The 23,332-nt window shown below is 41.0% G+C and overlaps 1 protein-coding gene across 2 annotated transcripts in view; it reads left to right on the forward strand.

Moving 5' to 3' along the window:
• Window positions 1–12,588: 12,588 nt before the first annotated feature.
• LOC136874317 (acyl-CoA-binding domain-containing protein 5) overlaps window positions 12,589–23,332 on the forward strand; it is a 156,212-nt gene continuing 145,468 nt past the window's right edge. The window contains exon 1 of one of the 2 annotated variants that reach the window (XM_067147960.2): window positions 12,589–12,754. In XM_067147960.2, coding sequence (XP_067004061.2) covers window positions 12,694–12,754 — 61 coding nt within the window. In that variant the 5' untranslated portion in view covers window positions 12,589–12,693. The remainder of the gene's footprint in view (window positions 12,755–23,332) is intronic. The other variant, XM_067147961.2, reaches the window with a different exon arrangement.

A 23,332-nucleotide genomic window follows, 5' to 3' on the forward strand; every position in this document is an offset into this window, starting at 1 on the left:
ATGGAACAGTGGGCCCTCCCCACAGTGATCACTGCGCGGAGGGTCGTGGTATTCACCCGCTATTTGACGATTACCAGAGATTCACGAGGCCACTCCCGAATATGGTAGGGGTTTGGTACAGAGAGATCTGCAGTGCAAACTGCTGGCTGGAGCCTGAAGAAGTGCCAAAGGTTCGTGAGGCTACTCACGAAGGTAGTAGTAAATTGGGATAATTGCTTCCCCCGGCAGTGCTGACTGCTGGCTGGGGCCTTAGGATGGTACTGTATTCCATATGTTATTCTTTGTGTTTGTGTTCACTTTGTGATTTCATTCCATTGTTCTTTATTAATAAATCGACTCGTGTGGGTTTCAGTTGAAACGTTTCTTCTTCTTCCTCTCTTCTCTTATCTTCGTCTCTAGCTTCTTGACGTCCACCTCCGAACATAGGCTTCTTCCTTGCTCTCCCATATCGACCTCTGTTGGGCAGTGAGAATCCTTTTTCTTTTTCCTCCGTGGCGTTGGATATCATACTTCCATCTAACAGGTGGTCTGCTGACACTCCTTCTTGATTCCCGTGGTCTCCACTCCATCAGAGTCTCGATCCACTTTGGAGGAGGTGCTTCCCGCTACGTGGCCTGCCTGCTTCCACTTCTGTCTTGTCACTTGTTTCATCACGTCGGCGACTCTAATCCTCCTTCTGTACTCCTCGTTTCGGACTTCCGAACTTGCTCTCTCAGGTGGATTTCAAACATAGAGTGCTCCATCGTTTTCTGACGGCATGTTCATACTGTTCATGATGAAAGTTACAGTTTCAAGCCCACACGGTAGAATGCATGTGCCATACGCTTTCCCCTTGAAGTCCCTCAGCACCCTGGGTTTGGCTTACTTTAGCAGCTGATAAAATGACAACGGCACGAGATATCGATTTTTTCAAATTATTTATCAGTATGTATAACACTGTTTCGCTCATATACCCAGTTTACGTTGTTTCCGACCATTCTGTATACAGTAAGTACAAATGGCGCCGTGTTTTAAACGAATTTTCGCTTTCTTTGACTGGCGTTTCATCTAGGTCACAGCAAAGCCTCTTACATACGCTAACGTCGTTGAAGGTAGCAGAATTTTTCCTATGTAATTAAATCCTAAGATTTAGAAAAATACCTGAAAAAAGAGACCATTTAATTCAAATTAAAATGAATTAAAGTGTAATTTTAAATTGCTTCTTTTTTCAGGCATTTTCTAAATTTTATTCAATCACAAATTAGTTTCATCAGACTGAAGAACCTAATAATTATAGATATTGAACACTGTCGTCGCGCATACCTAGAAATTATTTCGATGTTAAATCTTTCGTGTTTCTGTAACTCTCATCAGCCCAAGTAATACTCCGAAACTATCGAGGTAGACTATTCTACGCGAAAACTCCATAAAATAATTAGTTGGACGTAAAACTAATAACAGTATTACATCTGGATTAACGAAATTCTCTCTCTTCCTTCCGCCGATATGACAACGATTCCCACGTGTAGCAGTTCCAAACATCCTTCGCGCCTCACGTCCCGTATCCAATTCAGAATACATGCTTTAAAGGTGAAGTAATTACAGTCATGTTACTTCAAATCTAGCTGTGTCCAAATTACTATATAATTTGTACCTAACAGCCACGAAACAACTGGTGAGCAAATGATTAGTGCAAAAAGCCGGCGGTGAAAATAAAATATGAGGGGCTGTTGGTTGACTTTTGACCGAAGTTCAGAAATTAACTCTACTACTACTACTACTCAGTGTTTTCGTTCCCTTCCTGAAGGGGGAGGCGGGCCTGGAGGTTTGTTACGGTGAAGGGGTTGGCGGCAGTGGCCTAATGTAGGAACTGTCCTGGCATTCGCCTTAGTGCAGAAAAATGGAAAACCACAGAATACCATTCCCAGGACAGCTGACGGTGGGAACGGGCCCCTCTCTGTCTCCTGATCACAGGGGCGTAAAGTCACGGTAGAGCCGCGGCCATCCTTCCTCTGCTCGGTTGGTCGGTCGGAGCGGCAGAGCTCTCGGACAATGGACTTATTTCATTCCAGTCTTGGGTCCTTCGGTAAAAATTCATGTTCCAAAAAAGAGTACATACCAGACATCCTATAATAATTTCAAAACTATAACAGCTAGCAAAAGTATGATCATTGACTTGAAAAGAGGAAGGGCCAAGGATTCTATCCATTAGCTTTCAAGGTCAATGTAGCTTAACTGGTCTGCCACCTTTACCTTTCACTCTTCCCACTCTCTGAACCTCATCAATATCCACCTCACTGAAGTTTTTCTTCATTCTGTTTTGTACCATCTCCACCACCTTATAAACTAGTGTCACCTTAGCTTCTTTCGCAGCTTCTTCAACTCCATATAAAGATATTCTTCTTCCTTTGTTCCTGCTTTCCATCCGCTACTTCTCTCTTCAATTTCGCCACCTCCCCCTCCAGCATCTGGACTTTCTTTCGCAATTCCTCCACCTTTCTCTCCACTTTTTCCTTCGCCTCTTTCACCTCATTCTTAATGCACTGTCTTAAGTCCTTCAACTCCTTGGAATGATCTCTTATCATTTCCTTTAATTGGTCTATATGACACGCCTCCCTCACTACTTCTTTTAACGCCTCCATCTCTTCCCACCCTAGGGCACAAAGTGGGCCAGGCCCTGGGTTTATCTTGTTTTTTTGTTTTTTTTTGTTTGTTTGTTTTTTTGCTTTACGTCGCACCGACACGGATAGGTCTTACGGCGAGGATGAGGGAGGAAGGGGCTAGAAAAATGGGAAGGAAGCGGCCGTGGCATTAATTAAGGTACAGCCCCAGCATTTGCCTGGTGTGAAAATGGGAAACCACGGAAAACTATCTTCAGGGCTGCCGACAGTGGGGTTCGCACCCACGATCTCCCGAATACTGGATACTGGCCGCACTTAAGTGACTGCAGCTATCGAGCTCGGTGGGTTTATCTCTACTCCACCTATTATAAGCAGCGCTACCAGCACAATCGCCACCAGCAGCCCTGCCATCTTCCCTATTTTCTTTCCCTCTATCCTCATACTCGATTTCTTCTTCCTCCTGTACTGCCAACTTCCAATCCTCACTCGATAAAGCTCTAACGTTAACCCCATACACTCACTCAGCACATCCGCTCACACTGCTTACTCGATCGAGACTGCATTCATTAGCTTTCAAGGTCAAACGATGTAGTGATGATTGGTACGCGCAACGGTCGTCTTGTGGTGGAATCGAAGCGCGGAGCTTGTTTGGGTCATCAGTCCAAATATTAGTTTGATGCAACTCTTCATGCCACCATATCCTGTGCTAAATTTTCATTTCTAAGCAACTGCTACATCTACTCTAATCTGTTCATCATATTCATATCTTGGTCTACTCCTGTTGTTCTTAGTGCCTACACTTACCTCAAAAACCAACTGAACAGGTCCTGGGTGTCTTAAGATGTCTCTTCTTCTCGTCAAATTAAGCCAACTCGATCTTGTCTCACCAATTCAATTCGCTATCTCTTTATTCGTGATTCAATCTATCCATCTCACCATCAACATTCTTCTGTAATATCACATCTCAAAAGCTTCTATTCTCTTTCTTTCTGAACTATTATCGTCCATGTTTCACTTCCATACAATGCCACTCTCCACACAAGTCTTCAAAAACATCTTTCTAATTCCGGTATCAATGTTGGAAGTTATCAAATTTATTTTCTTAAGGAAGGCCTTTCTTACTGGTGAGTACTAGTCTGGATTTTATATCCTCCTTACTTCTGCCATAGTTAGTTATTTTACTACCCAAGTACCAATATTCATCTACTTCCGTCAAGACTTCATTTCCTAAACTAATATTTCCTGCATCACCTGACTTCGTTCGACTTCACTTCATTACTTTTGTTTCGGACTGATTTATTGTCATTTTATTCTCCTTCTCCAAGACTCTGTCCATACCATTGAACAATTTCTCCAGATCTTCTGAAGACTCAGATGAAATAACAATATCATTGCCCAATCTCAAGGTTCAAAATGTGTCCCATCACGTGCAACACATTGTTCATAACGTTCTGAAGATTATTGAACATAAATTCATGAACAAAGGTTCCAGTAAGGACACGAAAAGTGACGTTCTCTTCTCGTGTAATACGGGAATATGTATCCGGTCGTAAAAACTCGCCACGAAGATTCATCTTACTTGACACCCGAGCCCGTAGAGAAACGGGACAAGAGGTCGTAAATACTTTCTGTAACTTCCGTCCACTAGACGGCATTATTGCTGGCGGAATAATTAAGTCGCGATTTCATGTATTGTAGAAAAACAAACCGTAGAAGATGGGTACAACAGATTGGAAGAAGATTTTTTTCTTTTTACAGTTTTACAGTTTTCTTTACGTCGCACCGACAGAGATTGTCTTATGGCGACGATTGGACAGGAAAGGGCTAGGGATGGAAAGGAATCGACCGAGGCCTTGATTAAGGTGTGAAAATTGGAAACCATGGAAAAACATCTTCAGGGCTACCGACAATGGGATTCGAACCCACTATCTTCCGAATGCAAACTGACAGCTATGCGACCCAAACCGCGCAGCCACTCGCTCGGTAATAATAATAATAATAATAATAATAATAATAATAATAATAATAATAATAATAATAATAATAATAATAATAATAATAATTTCCGCCCCTGTGGTGCAGTGATTAGTGTGATTAGCTGCTATTCCCGGAGGTCCAAGTTTGACTCCCGGCTCTGCCACGAAATTTGAAAAGTGGTACGAAGGCTGGAACGGGGTCCACTCTACCTCTGGAGGTCAGCTGTGTAGAGGAGTATTCGATTCCCTGGAAGTGGTTTTCCGTGGTTTCCCACTTCTCCTTCAGGCAAATGCCGGGATGGACCTAACTAAAGGCCACGGCCGCTACCTTCCCTCTTCCTTGTCTGTCCCTTCCAATCTTTCCATCCCCCCATAAGGCCTCTGTTCAGGCCTGGGCGAGATACTAGTCCTCCTTCCCAGTTGTACCACCGATCCAAAGTCTCACGCTCCAGGACACTGCCCTTGAGGCGGCAGAGGAGGGATCCCTCGCTGAGTCCGAGGGAAAAAACAACCCTGGAGGGTAAACGGATTAAGAAAGAAATAATAATAATAATAATAATAATAATAATAATAATAATAATAATAATAATAATAATAATAATACGGCTTAGTAAACAAACATAAATTTGCAGAGAAACCAACAAGAAAAAATACAGGCTGGACAGAAACACGCAGAAAGGAACACAGTGAAAAAATGAAGAGATATTGGGAAGAAAAGAAGAAGAAACATTGTGCAAAATAAGTTCAAACGCGCTCCACAGCTGGGCACAACGAATCAAAAAAAAAAAAAATAATAATACGTTAACTTTCTTTAAAAAGCGCCAAGTTGTCTCAGTTTCTCTCCACAGCGATTCTTCAGCGTGTTGGAAGCCGACTACACACAGCTGCCTCTTATAAAATTCCTCTGGTGCCACTGACCTCAACAGGAATCGAACCTGTATAAAGAGAGCCTAGACAAATGAGACGAAGAAGCGACTATACCATTAATTGTGCATTCACTGTAAATAAATAGCACACTGCACGCAAGGACGCTTAATATATAAGCAAAGCTGAACAATTGTTTACTTTAAGTTGACCTCGTGAATTAACCACGAGAAGGTATTCACGTGACTCATTGACTCAGCTAACAGTAAAGAAACTAGTTGCTACATTAGACACATTTAACTGTGTTTTTATGGTTCATCTTCAACTTGTCATTTCTTACTGATGTACTCTCAGCGGAACGGATGACAGTCAGTGCACGCTGTAGTTCGTTTGCTATTGGCTTTACGTCCCACCGACGTAAGACTGATCTTAAGGTGACGGCAGGACTGGACAGGCCACGAAAAGTATTTACAGGGCTGACGACAATGGGGTTCGAACCCACTTTCTCTCAAATACAGGCTCAGATCTACGTACATGGCGCAAACCGCACCGCCAACCGCACGGCCACTTGCTCTTTCTTGTCCTCAGTCTCTGTCAGCCAGAAATTGAACAGGTGTTTGGTCAGTATTGCACCAGTCCATGCCCATAGAGAGCTACCCTCCTTTTTCTGGCTCCCAAGGGAAGGGTCTGACATGTGCCTCAATTTTGATAACATTTTGCAGGGACGTTCTACTGGTATATTGAAAAAAAAAAAAAAAAGAGGCACGTGTTTCCGCGTTTTGCTAGACATTCCCCAGTACTTGAAAAAATCGAGGTCAAAATTGATAACGGAAAATCGTATTTTCATTGCTATACATCGAAAGATAGGCTAAAAACACGTTTAATTTATATAATATGGGGTCCAAAGTTAACGCCAAAACACGTGTCTCTTTATTTTCAATATAGAAAGTCCCTGAAAAATGTTATCAAAATCGGTGAGGCACATGTCAGACCCTCCCCTTGTCAGTCAGAGAGGCTCTCTGTCCGAGAGGAGAGCTCTGAATTGTGACGTCTTCAGTATTGCCCATCTTCCATTACTGAGCTTGGAATCCTTCCGAGAATTCTTTTCCCTGTGTTTTCCAGTTTTCAATCAAGCATTTATTGTTTAGTGACTGACACTCCATGGCATACTGGGCTTCCGGGAAGATGGCCGTTATAGTGTTTCAGCTTCAGATTGCGTGACCGGCATCCCTTGGTGAAGGTGTTTTGAGTCAGTCGATACGCCAGTTCCAGCATGTTGCCTCTCTCGGTTTTAGAACGACTTTTTCTGACAAGTTGAGCTCAATCCATTCGCCGAGGTACTTGCATTTCTTCACTCGCTTGATTCTACCCTATTCTAGTGACATATCTCTGTTAACCTATTTGATGCCGGCAAATTACTTCGCCTTTTCAAGCGACACTTGAAGCCCCGCTTTGGCCGCCTGTTTTCTGAGACAGTTGACCTGAACTGCCACTATTTCCATAAATTCAGTGACCAGTGCTATGTTGTCCTTCTCTTTTGTGACCCAGGTAGACCACACTCTTGACACCCAAGAATACCAGTTCATTGCGCCATTCTCTCACGGCTTTCTCAAATGGTGGTGTGGTGGTGATTATTGATTTTTGTACAATTTGCTTTTACGTCTCACCGACACAGATAGGTCTTATGACGACGATGGGGTAGGAAAGGCCTAGGATTGGGAAGGAAGTGGTCGTGGCCTTAATTAGGGCACACCCCCAGCATTTGCCTTGTGTGAAAATAGGGAAGTGGTGGTGGTAATTACTGTTTTAAGAGGAAGTACAACTAGGCAACCATCCTCTATATACCACTAATCTGAGGGAAAAAAGGAAGGGATCTGACACTTCGAAAAATGAAGACATCGACCAAAGAAAGACAAGGGCCACGAATGGCGTGAAAATGAAAGACTCATTAAGATTGGAGAGCTCTAATACCGTCGGGGCCGGAAAAGAACAAGAGTTAGTGGTGGCGGTGATTATTGTTTTAAGAGGAACTACAACTAGGCAACCACTAACACTAATCAGAGAGAGAAACGGAAAAGATTCGACACTTCGAGAAATGAAGATGTCGGCCAAAGAAAGACAAGGGCCACGAAGGGCTTGAAAATGAAAGCCCTCGGAAACCTAATAGCGTCTGGGTCGGAAAAGAACAGGAGTTGACCAAGGAAGGTCGAGTAGGATAGTGAAAGTGAGGAGCCTGGCACAATGCCAGGAAGCAATGCCAGGACTCAGCTAAGGGCCTCGTGGTTGCCAATCCACACTCCAAAGTTCAGAGCCCCTGGGGCCCCTTTTACTCGCCTCTTACGACCGGCAGGGGATACCGTGGGTGTTATTCTACCGTCCTCACCCACAGGGGGGAACAAGAGTTAACCAAGGGAGGTCGGATAGGATAGATGAAAGTGAGGAGCCTGGCTCAAGTGGAAGCAATGCCAGGACTCGGCTAAGCGCCCCATGGTCGCCAACCTACGCTCCAAAGTTTGGAGCTTCTCGGGCTCCTTTTAGTCGCTCTTACGGCAGGCAAGGGTGTTATTCTACCGCCCCCACCCACAGGGGTTTCACAGCTTTTTCAAAGACGCGGTTGAAGAGGAGTTAGGAAAGTCCGTCAGCATTGTCTCACCCCAGGCTCAGGAATGTTTCCGAGATTTCACCTCTTAATTTTACCTTGGAGTGTGTGTGAGGGTTTTGTACTATGGAACGCATCTTCGGGTTTTGTTGTCTAGTCCTAGTCTGTCGAGAATTTTTGTAAGGATCTGTCCGTCCACGGAGTCATAGGCCTTCCTGAAATCAACGATGGTGACTACCACCTTGCAGCTTTTAATCTTGGAGTGGGAAGTACTGTTTTGTTGCAGAGGATATGCTCAACAGAGGATCGGCTCTTCTTGAAGTTTCCTTGGTATCTCCCGCAGTTGACTGACTAGTTGAGTCTCTGCCCTTGTTAGCAAGGCCTTAGAGAGGGTCTTCTACGTTACCGGGAGGAGAGAGATCCTTCGGTAGTTATTCATGTCTCTAAGGTCTAGTCAGATGGACTCATTCACTGCCTTGTTACCGGCATACTTCCAGAGTTCGACGACAATGGAGTCCTCTGCAGCTGCCTTGTTTGTTTTGGAGTAGTTGGATGATTTAACTAACTACCTTCACTGAAGGAGGTAGTGAGTCCGGGTTTGGTGTCCTGTACTGGTAGTCAAAGTCTTCAGTGGGTGGATCGGACCACAATACTCGCCTAGAAGGAGGTAATTGTGCTTGTAAACCAGCTAGCCCCGAGAGTCTCTGAAGTGAAGGATCCGTAGTGTGTAATTACTGAGGTTCTGCCTGGAAGTTCTGTCAAAATCTCTGGTGTTATTTGTTGTGAAGCTCTCTTCGATCTTGGTTAATTGGTTGTGCATGAAGGTTCGTTTGATTCCTCGGATTATCATGGCTGTGAGCATCCTCTGTTCCAGTTTTCCCTGGTCTTCTGCGAATTCTATCACAGTTATTATGATTATTATTTCCCTGTTCGAATGTTTCATAAAACTGTATAAATAAATATATAACATTTCATTATACAGTAGAATGTAACTCCTGTTAGCATTCATCAATATGCCTCTCGTAAAGGAATGAAACTACGGCCTGCACGATCATTTTGCATCTATCATTGAGATTTGTTTTGTTTCTCCAACTCCTACGCTCTTGCTTTACTTATCCTCTGTGACCGAATTCAGTAGTCTCTTAGGTAAACTACTTCCTTCTTTTCTTATTCTCTTCCAATTTGAATGGATTTACGGCACAGGTATCCAAAGCTTATAAGATCTGATATTTTTTCCCCTTTAATTACAGCACACCTGCCTTCTTCGTAACTGACACTCACTGTTTTCGACATGTCTCAGCATTGCTTCCTTTTTCCTACTTGCTGAATGGATGTTGGCACGAGTGCTAAATCCCACTTTTGAGGGTGCATCCCACATCCGCAGTAGTTTACGCAAGTGAGATTGGATTTTTTTTCTTTACGTCGCACACCGACACAGATGAGTCTTCTGGCGACGATGTGATAGGAAAGACTTAGGAATGGGGAGGAAGCGGTCGTGACCTTAATTAAGGTACAGCCCCAACATTTGCCTGGTGTGAAAATGGGAAACCACGGGAAACCATCTTCAGGGCTGCCGACAGTGGGGTTCAAACCCACTATCTCTTGGATGCAAGCTCACAGCTGCGCGCCACTAACCACACGGCCAACTCGCCCCGTAGTTTGGAATGTAGCGACCGGCGGGCTAATTAGGCTGGGATTTCTCTTCTTCCTTTTTTCAGTAACCTTTGGGGCAATCTTTGACTGTATTTATGTGAGAATTGCTTCTCTTGCAAGGGCGCCCATGCCCGAGGGCAAGAGGGGCCGCGGCCCCACTCTAGCTCTCAGGGAAAGACAAAAATCTAATGTAGACAGGTGTTTTTCTTTCAATAAAGTGATTTAAAAGTCGGTATTACGAAGAAGTTGTAGTACCGCCCCCACCAACAAGAAGAGGATGTCATGGGTGTTATTCTACTGTGGAGTACAAGTCGCCATTCATCTTCCAAAATTTTAAAAATACTATATACCTCCAGGTCTAGGCCCCCCCCCCCTACTAACTGACATATGGGCGCCCATGTTCTCTTGGACCTGCTTTGCTTCCAAGTTCTAAAATACACATGCAGCTGGGGTTAGATATTACGCTTCTGATGTGATAGTATCAGCCATCTCGTAGCAGTCCTAGTCCGTGCCCGTTCTTTCTAATGTGCCGTACTTTGCTCATAAAATAAATAAATAAATAAATAAATAAATAAATAAATAAATAAATAAATAAATAAATAAACCTGGGGTTGGGGGATCTTTTTGAAGCAAGCTCCTAGTTTTAAACTGTTGATGCAGTGTTCATAGCCACGGGACTTCTAGCTTTATGTGGAATTTGAATCGCAGGGATGTGACATTTCATATCAAATATTCCATATTTGTTAGGCGGGATTCGATCCTTAGCCACCGTGGTGGTGGTGATTATTGTTTTAAGAGGAAATACAACTAGGCAACCATCCTCTATATGTATGTATGTTCAGTCCGTCAGCGATTCCGCTGGTGGGATCCTCAACAGCTCTGCCATCAGCTGTCATAGATGGCCTAGGCATCATTGAAGAGGCGTACTAGGGAAATGATGAGTGAGGTAGTTTCCCGTTGCTTTCCTCACCGAGCCAGAGTTGCTGCTACATATTAGTCTGCCAAGCCCACCGAAATGCATACACCAACCGACCCTACGAGCAACATTCTCACACCATTCATAGCAGAGACTGGCTGCATAAGGATTGGTTTGTACCTCAGTCATTTTCATATTGTCAAAGCCAAGGATAAGACAGAGTCAGATCTATGAAAGTAACAAAATTGTTCTAGCCTATACCAGAAGACAAAGTGCACTGTAAACACTAGGTCCTGCCAGCAAAGGCATATCCTCTATATGGACACCAAAATTAACACTAATCAGAGAGAAAAATGAAGATATCGGTCAAAGAAAGACGAAAAACGCCACAAAGGGCGTGAAAATGAAAGAATCCCTAGGCCTCGAATGCTCTAATATCGTCGGGGTCGGAAAAGAACAATAGTTGACCAAGGAAGGTCGGATAGGATAATTGAAAGTGAGGAGCCTGGCACAAGTAAGTGGAAGCAATGCGAGGACTCAACTATGGACCCCGTAGTCGTCAAACCACGTTTCAAAGTTGAGAGCCCCTGGGGCCCTTTTAGTCGCCTCTTACGACAGGCAGGAGATACCGGTGGTATTAATTCACCGCTCCCACCCACAGGAGCCTGGGGAAAGGGAGGTCGGATAGGATAGATGAAAGAGGGGAGCCTGACACAAGTAACTGGAAGCAATGCCAAGACTCATCTAAGAGCACCGTGGTTGCAAACACACTCTCCCAAGTAAAGAGCCACTGGGCCTCTTACGACAGGCAGGGGATACCGTGGAAGTTATTCCACCGCTCCCATCCACAGGGAAAGGGAAGGGGGGGATAAAGTGAGGAAGTTGGCACAAGTAAGTGGAAGCAATGCGAGGACTCAACTATGGACCCCGTAGTCGTCAAACCACGTTTCAAAGTTGAGAGCCCCTGAGGTCCCTTTTAGTCGTCTCTTACGACAGGCAGGAGATATCGTGGATGTAATCTGCCGCTCAAAACCACAGGGGTTGGGGAGGAGTGGATACGTGTATCAAATGCTGCCTAAGAGCCGTGTATCAGAAGATAAATATTTTGAAACGATAATGTACTCGGAGCAAAATTCCGGCACTTCACAGGCTGGGCGAAATATGTTATGTTTATAATTTGAGAAAACACTGCTTCTTTCTTCGTAGAATCAAGGTCACCAACTTGATTATAGCTAAATACTGTTGCCATCTTACAAGTACCGGTACTGTAATGTTTGGAGGGAAAGTTACAAGGTAAAAATCCTATTTTGTGGATTAAATAACCCACTAAATTATCAGTCAAGTTCTTATTTAGTCTTTCATGTCCATATGAATTATAACTGGCCGTGCGGTTAGGGGCGCACAGCTGTGAGCTTGCATCCGGTAGATAGTGCCACTGTCGGCAGCCCTGAAGATGGTTTTCCGTGCTTTCGCATTTTCATACCAGGTAAATGCTGGGGTTGTACCTTTATCAACCACGCCCACTTCCTTCCCACTCCTTGCCCTTTCCTATCCCATCGTCGCCATAAGACCTATCTGTATCGGTGCGACGTAAAACCAATTGTAAAAAAAAACGTGTTGGGGTTGTACGTTAATTACTGCCACACTGACACGTTTCTTCCTTCTTGTTCTTGCCCTTTCCTATCCCATCGTCTCCATAAGACCTATCTGTGTCGGTGCGACGTACACCAAATTGTAATAATAATAATAATAATAATAATAATAATAATAATAATAATAATAATAATAATAATAATGTCACGGAAACCATTTGGATCGAAGGGCAAGAAGCTGCGAAGAGAAGTTCTATCGAACTATTGAGCACTTCCTTAGCATGAGACCACTATGAAACGACTACAGAATGAAGTCTCCTTGAAGTTCGACATCACGTGGCCTGATGTTCTTTTGTTTATGTTTCTCTGCGAACGCACTCCCCGTGTCGTGTTTACGAGTCAGTTGCTATCCGTTCTTTGTGAGTGTTGTATGTGTGACATTGCAGCAAGGGAAAGTGTTTAAATAAGTGTGTGCACCCAGATAAAATACAGCATGACTACCGAAGAGAAATTTCGAGCTGCAGTTAATGTAATAAGGAGTTTACCAAAAAATGGTGAGTGCATTAAACTGTCTGTCGACATTTTGATAATACGGTGTGTGTAAAGCAATGGCAGTTGCCGTTCTTAACCTATAACTTTCGGACGTATATTTGGTATGATGTAGTTACCTTCGGTCTTTGAAATTTATTTTCTGTTTACTATTTCTGAAGGATGTATCGAAAACCATAGTATTGTTGTGTCTAGACTTTGCTTACCTTATGACTTCGGTAATGTCTCCTGTAGATTGTGTTAGACGGCAATTCGGTTAATCACTTTTAGTGCATAATTTCCCTCTGCACCTTCAAGCAGGCATTTTGTACCTTATCATATTGATTGCTGGACCGAGAAGACCACGCCTTTTTCCATTTCTTTACTTCTAGAAACTATTGTATCGCGAAATGTTAGGATATAGGTATGTCTCTCGGTATTCTAACTTTATTTAAATTTTCGATGTGTATGCTATAGCGTTCAGTAGTTTTCACCAATTTCGCTAAACATTTCGACTGTTACAACATCATCATAAAACATTTTTGTCCCTTTCATGTAATAATTGTAAATTGTTCCGGCGTTAGTCGTTGAATATGTACTGGACTAGAACGAGCTCCGCTGTTCATTAGGCCTACCTGTCAAACTTGAACATTTTGATATATGGACTATAAGTTAGCGAATTAATGGATAGTTTATCCCAGTTTGTGAAATTAAAAACTGCAGATAGTGTACTGTTGTTTAGTCGGTCCATATTAGAATTAAGTTTGCCATACTTATGACCAAGATAGGTATGGTCATGGTGTGTCCGAAATATTCTGTCGAGTGTGACTAAAGAAAATGCAGGTATTCTGTTTTCTCCGAAGGAAATTGTGATACGTGACTGTGGTTTAACCTGACGAAACTTTCGTTGGTGCTGATTAATTCTAGACTTTTTTCTAATAACTAGCTTAGACCTACTGTAATGTAAGCCTAGTTAGGCACTAACTTCATTTCTCTTGATTCTTGATCCTGTAACAGTTACATCTTATACTCAAGTTCAGAGGCTTAGGGTTTTGTAAGAAAATATGTAACTTAAGGGTGTGGCATTTTCTCTTGTCATCTGAACTATTGACTTAAAATGTTCATGAAAATAAAGTCAAGCTGTACTTATTCTTGGGTACCTAGCCTATGGATTACTGCTGTATAATTTCTAGTTGCTGCTATAATACAAAACTTACAGCCTACTGCTGTCCCACTAGTAAAACCACATCAGACATCTCGTGGCATTTAATACAGGTCATTAACACCACCCATAGTGATTCTTATTAGCATCTCTTTGTACAGCATTGCCTTAATAAGTCGCTAGTCCTGACAAGCGTGGAATGACATAAAAGTATACCATATTACTGGATATAATCTTTATAATTGTACCTCATTTGCCTATGGCGTTCACCGTGACAACTCCAGTTCTTGCTGTATTCATACTTACAGCATCAATTAGTAAGCTGTGGAGAAAACTTTCAACTTCGTGAAGGATATTGGAAATAGTGCCCTCAGCATGGAGGCTGTTTAGATTCCTAACAGTTCCATCAGAAATTGCTATAAATAGCTAGGATGCCACTGAAGAAGCATGATCAGGTTCCCATTACTTTCTCACAGAGCCAGAAGTTATGGTTTCACATCAGTTAAATCTACAAAGTGTATGTTGGTACACTAATTTACTCAATGAGGCAACTCTTTCACATCATACATTGTGGGGACTGGTTGCATGAAATTATGTTATTCATCCCATTTGTGTGTTCCTTTCATATTGTCAAAAGCCATGGATAGACTGTGGCAGTCAGTGAAAGTATAACAAATTTGTTTAGTGTAGAATAGAAGCCGTAGTGTGTTATAAACAATTCCCCAAAATTGGGTTTGGCTGACAACTACTGAAATATTGTTTTTTTTACTTTTTAATCCATTGTAAGAGTAATGATGTTTTCTTTAGAAAAGGAATGATCTTAATTTTGTATGTTTTATTTAATCAGGAGTTAAAATTTGATTTGAACTGGGCTCAATTTAAAAATCAGTGTTATTCCTGAGAATTCTTTGAAGCATCTGTGAAAATGTGTCAGCATCTTTCATTTGCTGCCTTATTTTCTAGACAGGTATGGTAGCATGTATGTATTCATTAATTTGTAGGCCTACTGGAAAATGTATTTTCTTCCACAAATGAGTGATTAGTTGTCAAGAGGGTATTTGAAATATTCTGCATTTGCTATTGGCAGTGCTATTTAGGTACTGGTATCTAATTTTATTTTATTTATTTATAGATGCCTTGATGATTTTAAGCTATGTCAATTAGGAGGCTTATCCTTTAGTTTACATATAGGCCTAAAATTACTGTATAAATGTTTGTTAGATGTATATTCCTATTTTCAATACAAGGTAAGAAAATTATTACGATCATTTCACAGGCTCCTTAGCAGATAACAGTTCATATTGATTTTCAGGCTCCTTACTGTTGTTTATCTGGAACTGAAGTGCTTTGTTTTGCTACACACTGGCCTTTCCGAAATAGATGACTCCTACACTAATGGGAGTTACATAAGTCAGCACTTTTAATACCTCCCATTTCACTTTGATAGTACCCTGACATCTAGGCTTAACTGTGTAGACTCTCATATTCATTAGCCTTGAAGACCTATTTGTGAAGACTGTACCAGATACTTATTTCAAGATGTGGTCTGAAGTGCTACTGAAATCTACCTGTGGTTAATTGATTGTTGCATACAGAAATATAATGTAAAACTTGAAATTACTAATCATCCCAGCATTCATGTGGATGTGGTGTGAGAAAATCATACTTTAATGGCAATCACATTGCTTCGGCTGTTCAACAATAGATTTCTGGTCCTGTCATAAAACTCGTAGGAAGCAATATGTTTATGGAGTATGCAAGGCAATTCTTGATCTCATCCTAGACCTGTGCAGGTGAAACTCTATGACACAACAGCTCCGAAGGGCCATGGGCTACCAAGTGACCGCTGCTCAGCCTGAAGGCTTGCAGATTATGAGGTGTCGTGTGGTCAGCACGACGGGTCCTCTCGGCCGTTATTCTTGGCTTTCTAGATCGGGGCCGCTATCTCACTGTCAGATAGCTCCTCAATAGAAATCGCGTAGGCTGAGTAGACTTCAAACCAGCCCTCAGATGCAGGTAAAAATCCCTGACCTGGCCAGGAATCGAACATGGGAGCTCCGGGTAAGAGGTAGGCATGCTACCCCTACACCAGGGGGGAGGGGTAGACCTATAGGTGAGGGCTGATAATATTGTTGTATAGCCCCTTAAAACAATTGCCACCAGTCCTACAGGTTATTATTGTAAGAAAGAATTGTTGATATATTTTCTTAGTGACATTATTATCCTCCTTTGTTTGTCTACCTTGATTCTCTAATGCTGGCAAGGTTGTAATCTTTTACCATTACTGTTCGATTTATGTGATTCATAACTCATTGGAGAGAAAGATTGTAACTTTAGCTGTTTGACTTATGGTGGTAGCCTAGTTTAATTGCATTCTAATGTGAAATATTGGTTGTTAAATATTGAGACTTAGAAGTTCGAGGGATATGATTATAAATAAAGGGTACAGATCTCTGCACATGGTTGTGAGGGTATTTCGGGGTTGTAGTAAGGATGTAAAGGAGAGGGCATCTAAGTCTCTGGTAAGACCCCAACTAGAGTATGGTTCCAGTGTATGGGACCCTCATCAGGATTACTTGATTCAGGAACTGGAAAAACATGCAAAGAAAAGCAGCTCGATTTGTTCTGGGTGATTTCTGACAAGAGTAGCGTTACAAAAAAGTTGCAAAGTTTGGGCTGGGAAGAGTTGGGAGAAAGGAGACGAGCTGCTCGCCTAAGTGGTATGTTAACAACAATTATAATAGGAAATTATTTATTGTCCACCTATTCAATACTATCCACCTTTAGGTGGTTACAGTTTCATACAGTTAAGCTATATCTCTTTTTGGGACATGTTTCGCTCACTCAGTGAGCATCCTCAGCCTTAACTTAATCTTAAAATGATGACCATGAATGATAGTGAACATTTTAAAAAGTCTATTGTTAGTATTAAAATTACACCATTACACATTAATTACACGAAGTACACTTCGTAAACTGTGTAACACAACCTATTATCGACATTGAAAATAAGTTTGACAGCAACTTCAGCTAGGTCCTATTTTTGGCTGCCGCACATATTCTGCGTGCTGCCTGGTGTATCTTTGAATTCTAGTGTATTCACAATTCATCTTGATTACACTCTATTTTAATACACATATCTCAGATACACTACGTCATATAATTTTTGTATTCAGCTTTGTTTCCGTAAGATTAGAGTTTACCTTGAAGCTGTTAGAGATTACAAAAGCTTACTAATGTCTATAAGACGAAGATCTGTTATCAGTTTCAAACACAAGCTTTGAATTGACAATGTGTTGATTTTAATCCCTCAAGTTATCACACTTTAAGAAGTGTTTAGTGTTGTCTTTTTAAGTTAGTTTTAGAGACTATGGTGTAATTTTAATACTGACAATTGACTTTTTAATATGTTTGCTATTGTTCAAGGTCATCATTTTAAGATTAAGTTAAGGCTGAGGATGCTCATTAAGCGAGCGAAACATGTCCCAAAAAATATACATAATTGACTGAAACTGTAACCACCTAAAGGTGGATAGTGTTGAATAGGTGGACAATAAATAATTTCCTATTATAATTGTTGTTAATAACAGTATTCAATACGGATTAACCATGAGGATAATGACCTGCAAGTGGTATGTTCCAAGCTGTCAGTGGAGAGATGGTGTGGAATGACATCAGTAGACGAATATGTTTGAGTGGTGTCTTTAAAAGTAGGAAAGATCACAATATGAAGATAAAGCTGTAATTCAAGAGGACAGAATGGGGCAAATATTCGTTTATAGGAAGGGGAGTTAGGGATTGGAATAACGTATCAAAGGAGATGTTCAATAAATTTCCAATTTCTTTGCAATCATTTAAGAAAAGGCTAGGAAAACAACAGAATCTGCCACCTGGGCAACTGTCCTAAATGCAGATCAGTAGTGATTGAATCAGTGTTATTTCAGGCTGGTAATAATGTAATATGATGTAGGAAGAGTAGTGTTGTGAATTCATTGATGTAGTATGGTGTATTTTTCAAGAAGTAAATTAACTGATCACAAAGTTTGTCCTTACATTGATCTAATTTCAGGCTGGCTGTTATATGGAAGAGTGTGTGGGTGATGTCAAGATAACTTATACATTGGAGACTCTGAAAGGCATGAAAGTAATTTGAATATTATTGCTGGCAGTGCAAGTGGGAACAATGGTAGGGGGATATTGATTTAGACTGATAAACTTCAAGTTAGGAACAAACACATTTGATGAACCTTTGGACATGGATTTGTGACTGAACCATGTAAATGGCCCTTCTAGATCAATAGATTCAACTTGAGAGGATAGTTACATTCAGTACATATAAAAGATATGTAAACAATTGTCCTCAGTGGTAGCTATATGCAGATACCCACAGAACATTTTATCACAGGCTGGCTGTCAGTGGGCTGAACTGTATACTGATCAGTAATTAACATTCTTGTTAGTAATCTATAACATAAAAACTTTGTTCAAATATCATCACACTTTAAAGATGGAAGTGTGTTTTAGTTTCTTAGTTCTGTCTGAGAATTATTGTAGTAGTGTATGAGAATGTGGCAGTGGTAACTTAGTTGCTTTAAGAAGTGCCAGATAATTGTTCCCTCACTATGCTAACAAGAATGATGGTTAAGATGAAATATAGTCCTATCTGAAATATTCAACATGATTCTACCTTGTTGATAGATGCATTTTACATTTTGAATAACATTTTGAAGGTAGATATAATTCCTTTTTACTCTCGTACCTTCATTCTTGTTTGTTAATTATCCTACTATTGAATGAATTTGGCCTGTTTGGGGAGGGGCTGGAAGAAACTTTTTCCATTCTGCTAGATTCACTACTTAAAAATTGAACGGTGTTCACTATGGAAAAGATGAGAAATTACATGGTGTTGAGCTACACCTTCACTGTGGAGAAGATGAGGATATAGAAAATTTGGTATCGGTAAAGAAGCCGATCATTGCTAGTTTAATTTACTTAAAGCCGCTCTTAAATGCTATTAAATATACAAAACAGCAAAATTAATGGATAACTTAAATTTTCAAAGGAAAAAATCATGTTAAATTGTGAAACCTTTTAATATTTACAATTATTATTTTCATGAAAAAAGTCATCGATTCGTTAGAGGTTCATCGAGGGTGTTCGGAAAAGGCTAAAAGAACCACAGCGAAACACTGGACGGAAGAACGCAAGAAACAGCATAGCGAGTTCATGAAGAGATTTTGGGAGGAGAAGAAAAACGGAAAACCATCATCAAGCTAACAAGTTCCAACGCGTTCTGTAAACGGGCATAACGAAGAAAGAAGAAGAAAACAAATGTTTTACAATTTAACATGGTGTTTCCTTTGAAAATTTAAGTGATCCGTTAATTTTGCCTGTCAGTGTATTCGGTAAGGTGCGAAGTACTGTGTTCTTGTTCAGGTACCTGACATGCAAAACATTGAATAGTGCACTGTAATTGACGAGCAGGTGCACACGTCATATGTACCGAGTAATAGAGAAGTGAGACTGATTGTATGTTTATCTGCCCCCTTTAGGTCTAGAAGGAAATTAAAACTCTGTGCATAATATGTACAGTTTGTTAGGCTCGCTAGGCTGAGTGGCTCAGACGGTAGAAACGCCGGCTTTCTGGGTGGGTTCGTTCGCTGTTCAGACCTGTGGTATTTGAAGGTGCTCTTTCACATCGTATCGGTAGATTAACTAGCACGCAGAGGAACTCCCGCGGGACGAAATTCCGACACTGCGGAGTTTCTGAAAACCGTAAAAGTGATTAGTAGTATGTAAAACTATTATTATTGTTGTTGTTGTTTACGTCGAGGCCTCCTAGAGATCACATGTCAATTTCAATTCGTCCTTCCTTGTTTCCTCTTCCGTTCTTTCGAGTATTCCTTCAGAATTGCACTGTGTTATCTCTATTCAGACAACTTTGGACCGGTTTTGCTTGAAATCCTTCCATTTTTAAACCCTGTTTTTAAAATCTCTTTCCTTAGTTTCCTCATCTCTTATTTATTTCTAAATATTTTTTCTTCTAATTATTATTATTTTGTGCTTAAGGTTGTGCGATTCCTTGTTTTTGTTTGGTTTGTGTGCCTTTTTTTGCCGTCAGGCTTTAGTCGATAGGGTTGTGCATTATTTGTATCTTTGTAGTGATTTTTTATATTTCTCAGTTTGGCTTGTGTTGTTTGTGTATGTTTTGCATTGTATTTTTTTGTTGTACCTTCTTTTCTATTTTCTCCGCATTAATTAGGTTGAAAAACTGTAAAATCTGGAGAAAATAAATCATACTACTACTAATATTAAAGGTTATTGCGTGCAGAAGTCTCATGTTGGTAAATTAATTGGCATGTTAATTATGCCATTTAAGGGAAAATTCAGTCATTCTGGTGTCTCGTACAGCAGTTGAGGTACAGGCTTCTCGAGGATATACCACTTGCATTAATTCAGTGCCCGATAATTATATTTTTATAAAAATAAATAAATTAGAATAAATCTGTTCTGTACTTTCAGCATTTTTCTCCAATGGCTTGTAAGGATAGTATTACGTCTCCTTTCTTCAATCCTCAACATGTCATTTGACAGTTTACTTAGGGCCTGTACTACGACAGCCAGTTAAAAGTGCGATTTAAATTTGTGTGGCAGTTTGCACATTTATCTTGAAGTTCTGTTGAAAACGCGTACTACCACTTTTGTTTATGTGCAGTCTGGGAGAATATTCTCGAGTTTAGCTATGCCGGAGTTGCAATTAACGCCCCTATCTGGGATTTCGGGTACGCTACTGTAAGAATCGTATGGCTACACGTCAAGACAAATCTGCATGATGCTGTACGAAAAATAAGTTGTTATAATGTAATCTATGTATATATTTATAAAATATATCATGCATTCTGTCCAGCTATCACAGAATTTTTAAAGATTTCCTAAGCTAGCAAATTGTTGCTACTGACTATATGAGTAGCACGCAAGAGATTCATCAGAAAGTTTCCCATATGGCAACATCGTTTGATGGTGCTGCGCAATTATTTATGGGTTCGAGTCTCAATAGTCCAACTTTTTTTTACCTCCTAAATGTTAATCGGTAGGGTACTAGAGGTGATAGTAGGCTACACATTTCCTAATCATTAGAGTGCATGTCAAAAGCTTGGGTTCTATTCCAAATCTATCCGCGACGCACATATGGAGTAAAGGTATACGACGTTGCTAATGGTGATTCGTCTGTCGAATGAGGACGTTAAGGTTATATTTCTTTGACTTCATAACAACTTGCTAGTAAGTATTTACACTAAAGCGAGGTAAATGCTTGCCAGTTACTATTCTAACATTGTCTTGAAAAAAAAAAAAAAAAAAAAAAAACGCCTCTGTGGTGCAGTGGTTAGCGTGATTAGTTGCCAACCCCGGAGGCCCTGGTTCGATTCTCGGCTCTGCCACGAAATTTTGAAAAGTGGTACGAGGGCTGGAACGGGGTCCACTCAGCCTCGAGAGGTCAACTGAGTAGAGGTAGGTTCGATTCCCCCCTCAGCCAGCCTAGAAGTGGTTTTCCGTGGTTCCCCACTTATCCAGGCAGATGCCGGGATGGTACCTAACTTAAAAAGGCCAGCCGCTTCCTTCCCTCCTCCTTGCCTGTCCCAATCTTCCCATCCCTCTACAAGGCCCTTGCAGGTGAGGCCGCCTGGGCGAGATACTGGTCATTTTCCCCAGTTGTATCGCTCGACCCAGAGTCTGAAGCTCCAGGACACTGCCCTTGAGGCGGTATAGGTGGTATCCCTCGCTGAGTCCGAGGGGAAAACCTACCCTGGAGGGTAAGCAGATGGAGAAGTAGTAGTCTTGGAAAAAAGAAACTAACTACTTATTAAATTAGCAACAATAAATTGAATTAATAATAAAATTAATGATCCTACCCCGCATACAGTGGCATTAATAACGAATATAAACTTTACTTTCGCCGTAACGCGCATCCGCTTAAATAGTGTTAGACAAAAAAGAAAATTATACCGTTGTGGTAGGAATTATTTGATAAGATACATACATACCCTGAATCTTAAACTTTGCGTCCAGGTTACATTTCCAGTCTCTATTTTCTAGAATTTGAGTTTCGTTACATAGTTAATTAATTTTAACATTTGTTTGTATGTGTAGATTTCAGTCCTAATTCTGTTTCTGACCTGAACTTCCACATTATAGCTTAATGAGAGTCTGATATTGGACTCTAGTAATACAATTTCAAAAGGAATAGCGCTAAACAAACGAAAACACCAGGGAATACGTATATCACCGCATTAAATCTCACTATATTTTTAAGGAACCTTACGTACCAACGCAATACAAATGTTGCTACATCTTCCACATAATACCGTCGTTAAAATCCGTTGGTAGTACGCAAGAAAATATTGAAGTTCTAGTTTGCATAACTGCAACCTACGTATCTGGCTGTTTATCTGACAGTCGTAGTACAGGCCCTTAGTACTATATCCAGTTTTCAAGAATAGAGGACTTTAGCTCGTAATTTGAGTAGAAGTGTGTATCAATATTACTCTCATAACTTATGCGCCTGGACTGTGTAGTTTCACTTGATAGTATATTATGCAACGAGCTTATATTTGTTGGGATGCGGGTATGTTTACGAAGCGAGTTTCATAATTTTCATACGAGCGTCTTGTTTACCACTGTACAGTAGGCAAGATGCATACGGCTGGTTTTGTTCGACCGTAATTATATGTCTGCGTTTTGATTTTATAATCTTACCCCTTTTTAAGTTTTAATTCTGTACCCTGAAAGGGTACGGTGGGTCATTTAGAGAGCGACGTCCTTTCTCTGGTCAGGAGATGTGTGACGGTGACTTGAGACGCGGTGAAGGATAAGGGATCGGCTGTGGCCTGTGAAAAGAACTGGCCTAGCATTTGCCTGAAAGTGAGAAGCCACGGACAACCAGTCTAAGGACTGCTGACGGTGAGACCAGCCCATTCCCCTCCCAAGTGCAGAGCTCGGCTCCCTCTCCGGCCGCACTACTTAGTTTACCTTATTGATAATGATAATCCTCAACTACAGCACCGTATGCATGCCTTCTACGAGTACTTTGGTAAAATCTACAAACAGTAAGAAATACTTCGTTACATGATGTGCATCACTCAAATTAAAATATTAATAAAAACACCTTTAATGGTTTTATTAGAAATTACTAAATGATCCAGCCTAGTGGAATATAGTTTGAATATACAGATCCGTCCACATTGGCCATTATTCACCTATTGCGACAGTTGGCCTACATGATATATCGTATTGACTATGAGTGTTCCCGACTAGTTCAACAGATGGCCTGCACAGATTTTAACCGCAAGCAAAACACATTAAAACCTGGGAAATGAACTCAACTTTTCTGCAGTCCATGAACTGGGCATAGAATTCTTCCTACATCCGTAGTAACATTCAACGC

Source organism: Anabrus simplex, chromosome 5, assembly GCF_040414725.1.
Source record: "Anabrus simplex isolate iqAnaSimp1 chromosome 5, ASM4041472v1, whole genome shotgun sequence".
Classification (NCBI taxonomy): domain Eukaryota; kingdom Metazoa; phylum Arthropoda; class Insecta; order Orthoptera; family Tettigoniidae; genus Anabrus; species Anabrus simplex.